Source organism: Galeopterus variegatus, unplaced genomic scaffold (genome assembly GCF_000696425.1).
Source record: "Galeopterus variegatus unplaced genomic scaffold, G_variegatus-3.0.2 Scaffold631, whole genome shotgun sequence".
In the NCBI taxonomy this organism is placed as follows: Eukaryota; Metazoa; Chordata; class Mammalia; order Dermoptera; family Cynocephalidae; genus Galeopterus; species Galeopterus variegatus.
This window is the reverse complement of record NW_007726742.1, coordinates 375117-380621: the sequence shown is the minus strand read 5'-3', so window position 1 is coordinate 380621 and position 5505 is coordinate 375117. Positions and strand designations below refer to the sequence as shown.

Here is a 5505-nt window from a genome sequence, read left to right as displayed (position 1 = left end):
TCCTACTTAAAAAAAAAAAAAAAAAAAAAACCCCCCAGGGGGGGGGGGGGGGGGATCTATAAACTATGTCATATAGAGTCCTTGGAGGTCAAACACTAGCTAATAGTGGTCAACCACTTAAGAAAGTAAAAATGCATAGCCTCCTCCTGCTTAGAATATTTAACTTTAATGTGTCAGAAAATACCTAAGCCTGATGCTTTTTAAATCAAATACTGTGTTTCAGTATTTGAAATAAAAAACATATAGTTTTTATAGACATATAGTCTCCAATTATATGTATAGTTACAAATCAAACAAATAGTATAACTAACATCATAGTAATATAAAAGCACAGCAACAATATTTAGTATTTCACTATAGTTATGTATTTAATAGTTTCTTTTGTTTTAAAGTAAAGAGATAACATTCTACACGATTAAGTAAACGGTACCAGAGTAAAGACAATTGTGAATGTATAAGAAGAATAAAATAAACAATAGATATAAAATAGTGAACATGCTCCTAAAGCCAAAAATTCTGGTAATCTTCTTTGTACAGATACAATAAAACACCTGCACCATACTCTAATATATAAATTCATTCTGAGTAACTTCAAACAACACTTGCAGGAAAAGTGATTGCCAAAGATAATGGTAGATAAATTAAAATTAAATGTAAAAAATTAAACATTTAGATAAGTTAAGAACATTCTAAAACATGGTAATAAAATGTGATTTGAAAGGCTTAAATCTATAACTATTATTCAAACAAAAAAACTATTCAGGGGTTGGCCAGGTATTCACTTGGTTAGAGCATGGAGTTGCTAACACCAAGGTCAAGGGTTCAAATCCCCATGCTGGCTAGCAGCCAAAAAACAAACAATAACTATTTAGAAAACTAAAATACATAAAATTATGTTTTACAAAAACAAATCAACGTTATCCACAAGCTCAATCCTGTCTAAATATAAAATGTTTGACAGAACTGTGAAAACATCTCACCATGGACTCAAGAGCCGACATGAGAAATGTCACCACCATCCTGCTCTCTGAGGACTCCTCATCTTCAACAGGCAGCGTGGACACTGCTACTTGAGCCATGATCCCTGTGCAAGAGAAATGAGAAAGTGAGTGGTAGACGTCCACAGTGTCCTACACAACCGCGTACAGCTCTGAGGCACCATGATAGACTTTCTAATTTATAGTTTTCCTACATAAGGAACAACAGAAGGCTCAGAAAACTAAGTATTCTATTTGTTCAAAACTCTTATCCTAAGATAGAGAATCCATCCTCTAGCTTTCCATCTAGTGTTATTTCCATAAAATTAAGTCAGCATCACACCCAAAGTGAATCCAGGTGGCACCCAGAATCACTGAAATTTCTCCCAGGTGAAAGGAAGAAGAGCTGCACTTCACAATCCGGTGATGTCTGTCACAGCTGGCCATAGGAGAGCTGCAAAGCTCCTTTCTCCCCTGCACATGCTGACATAGAAAAGAGAGGGTGACATGGACTGAGAGGGTGACATGGACTGAGGTTGGTGAAGAGAAGGAAATAGGTGGCAGGGCATCAAGTAACACTAAGATTCCTTTCTAACATCAAATGTTATTCTTTATGGAAAACATTTTCTGATACCTTGGTATCAGCAAAGAGCTTCAGCTGCATTTTAAACACTGAAAATACAACACAAACAAAGCATTAACTGCTGGCAAGGATAGAGAGAAAGTGGACCCTTGTGCACTGCTGCTGGGATGTAAAATGGTGTAGCTGCCATGGAAAAAAGTTGACGTTCCTTAAAAAAATAAACATAGAGGGTGGGGCAGGTGAAGAAAAAAAATAAACAAAAAACATATAATTATCATATGATCCAGCAGTTCTACTTGTGGGTATATACCCCAAAGAGCTGAAAGCAGGAACTCAGATATATGTGGACCCATGTTCAGAACAGCATTATTTATAATGGCCAAAAGGCAGAATCAACCCAAATGCCCATCAACAGATGAACTGACAAACAAAATGTGATACATACATACGAGGACTATTATTCAACCTTAAAAAGGAAATTCTGATACATGTTATAACATAGAGAAACCTTGACAACATTATGCTAAGTGAAATAAGCCGACACAAAAGAACAAATATTGTATGATTCCACCTATATTAAGGAAACTAGAATAATCAAATTCATAGAGACAGAAAATAGAATGGTGGTTGCCAAGGACTAGCAGGATGGAACAATGGGGAGTTACTGTTTAACAGGTACAGTTTCACTTGGGAATGATGAAAAAGTTCTGGAGATAGACAGTGGTGACGTGCTCAACTACGTGCATGTACTTAAACCAGTAAACTGTGCACTTCAAAATGGTTTATTAAGTAGTGGGCTGGCCGGTCAGCTCAGTTGGTTAGAGCATGGTGTTGTAACACCACAGTCAAGGGTTCAGATCCCCTTATCCACCCAAAAAATAAAATAAAATAAAATTGTAAATTTTATGTATATTTTACCAAAATAAAAAAATTAAAAACCAAAAAAATACACCCCATAAAGACACTCTAAGAAGACAAAACCGGGGCCGGCCCGGTGGCGCACTGCTACAGTGCGCCACTTGGGAGCGCAGTGGTGCTCCCGCCGAGGGTTCAGATCCCACATACAGACCGGCCGCTCACTGGCTGAGCAAGGTGTGGGAGCAACACCGAGGGTTGCGATCCCGTTGCCGGTCCCGGTCCGGTACGGGCGCGACACTGAGGGTTGTGATCCGTTGCCGGACACGAAAAAAGACAAAAAAATGAAAAAAAAAAAAAAAGAAGACAAAATCTATCTTGCGATCCCGTTGCCGGTCCCGGTCCGGTACGGGCGCGACACTGAGGGTTGTGATCCGTTGCCGGACACGAAAAAAGACAAAAAAATGAAAAAAAAAAAAAAAGAAGACAAAATCTATCTTGCGATCCCGTTGCCGGTCCCGGTCCGGTACGGGCGCGACACTGAGGGTTGTGATCCGTTGCCGGACACGAAAAAAGACAAAAAAATGGAAAAAAAAAAAAAAGAAGACAAAATCTATCTAAAAGCAAGTTTTTAAACAATTTCAAATACTAAAAATTGTTTTTACGGGCTATCCAGTTAGCTCAGCTGATCAGAGTGTGGTGCTGATAAACCAAGGTATGGGGTTCCATCCCTGTACTGGGTAGCCACCAAAAAAATACATAAATAAAATTTGTTTTTCTATAAATAGCATGCAAATTAGATGCCTGTTAAAAATTATTCCTTTTAATTTAGTTGAATTAATTCTATTTCTAGCAAGAGATTAAATAATCAAATGACCTTAATATGGAAGGATGGCTAAAAAATAAAGAACTAGAAACATAAGTGGGAATTCTAAAAACATATCTATGTACATAAATTAATTTACTGAAAACACTGGGGTATACCTTAACTAAAGCCCCAATATTCCAGAAAACACAGACAACCACTTGCAGAGCTATCAGCATGAAAACTGTTTTGCCTAAAAATGTATGTAAATCTTTTCCTTATTATTAAAGACTGTGATCTAGCATTACCATCTGTTACCATATGAATTAACTGCTAGGCTAGATTTGGGCACCAACAAGTAATGAAGTCTACATACTTAGAAAGTAAAACTTTAGAATAAAAACCATAATAAAAAAACAATTGACACATCCCCTATCTGTGAAGAAATAGAAGCAATTTTGTTTCCCAAAATGCACCCATCCTGACTAGAGACAGAATCAGAAAAAGCACCATCAAGCAAGTGAATGGTTAAATCACAGAAATTATTTTCCCTAACAGCCTACGTCCTATTCTTTTCTCTGGGGTAACTAAGTCTAAGTAAATTTGTATTAAAATGTGGCTTAGTCAAAATAGACAACAAAGGCCTATTATTTTTCCATAATTAGACATTCACTTAGAATATACTGTCATTATTTCTGAAAGCTCACATTTCTTCATAATCTCACTTTTCCTTTAATTCCCCCACAAGAGAAAAAGATGTGTTCTCATTCTACAAATGCAGCGATTTGTCAAGTTCATTTAGCCACTATCAGTCTCTACATAAAACTAGGACAGTTTTCTGCCTACTGCTATTTCCACTTCTCACTTTAAATTGCCATAAAGCTGCTATGATGTCACCACACTCGATGTGTGTTAAGAAACAGGAGACAGATGCCACGCCAACAGCCCACAGGGTTCCGCTGACGATGAGCGGTCCTATCTCATCACCAGCACTTTCCGGGGGAGGTGGAAGAGCCCCTGGACTCCAGTCGGGCCTGATGGGAAGGCGCCTTGTGTTTGGGCTTTCAGCTCACCTGGGATGCGAGCATTTGGATCACCACAGATTGTCACTGACCTGTGCTCTGTCCACCACAAGAGGCTGTTTCCCTGGGGAGTCTACCCGAGACTATTCCTGGAGAATTCCCCACAATCCTCACCTAGAGACTGCTCCCTCTCTCCTCCCTTTCCCGGAAAGTAACTGCCATCTGACAGTGGCATGAAGGATGACACCAGAGGACACACCACCAGGCCAGTTTATGGAGCATAAGGCATGATGCTCTGGTCCTCAGGGAGCCAAAGGCCAGGAGAGCCAGGGTGTGGGTTCACCAGACCCCTGCCTAGCCACATGCCCCAGGGCTGTCCTCAGGTGCCTCTGCTATAAAAAGAGAGGCTAAGTCAACCCCTTATTAGGAAGGGCCCTTTGGCCTCTGACCTTTCATGAGTCCCCTCAATTTAAAATAAGAAGGGCTGGACAAACAAAAAAGAAATTAACATTTTGAATATATCATGCTTTATTGGTCATCCCTCTTCCTCTGTGAGGGTGAAAGAGTAACAGTAGAAAAGGAAAATGGAAGTGTACATGGAGCTTAGAAAAAGCTCCTCTATTAGAGATGGTGCTTCAGAAGCCGCTTGAGCAGGATTCATGGTATCTTTTTCTGGTTTCCTTCAAAAGGTGTATAGGGACATATCACTAGAAATGAAAAATAACAAAAACATCACCAGTCATATTTGTCATGGTACCACATGAGGTCTCCCTAAAGAGGCCATGAAACAAAACTTTTTTTGGGGGGGGGCGGGCAGCTGGCTGGTACCATGTGAACATTTTTCACTGCCAATCTCCAAGGATTACTGCATCTTGGTGCTGTCAGCTGAAACAAAAAATTTAAACCAACTAAAATGGTACATTTTGCTCTGCACTCATAAGAAATACAGCTAAGCATGATTTCTACTTCTGAACTTCATTAGTAATAATTCTTTAGAAAAGGAAAGTGACCAAAATGATCATGTACTACACAAGACATTAAATACAGAAAGGATGCATCCCTTTCAATCTTTTTAAACACAGAAAATAAAAAAAATTGAACTGAGATAATTCACAGGATGAGTCCAATGTTAGGAAAAAAAGGACTTCCAGTTTCTGGATCTGTAACATAACGTACTTGCCCCTGACTGTGTGTCTATGATGCTATTTTGATAATGGAGCGGCTGTAAGGGGGAGAAACAGTGTTCTCTCTTTACTAGAAAGA

At 39.1% G+C, this 5505-nt stretch overlaps 1 protein-coding gene across 5 annotated transcripts in view; it reads right to left on the bottom strand.

The window, feature by feature from the left end:
- The window catches only part of GTF2I (general transcription factor IIi), a 78672-nt gene extending 77593 nt beyond the window's left edge, over positions 1-1079 (bottom strand). For all 5 annotated transcript variants that reach the window (XM_008570785.1, XM_008570787.1, XM_008570786.1 and 2 more), the window contains exon 1: positions 981-1079. In XM_008570785.1, the coding sequence (XP_008569007.1) occupies positions 981-1079 (99 nt within the window). The remainder of the gene's footprint in view (positions 1-980) is intronic.
- Between the last annotated feature and the right edge of the window lie 4426 nt (positions 1080-5505).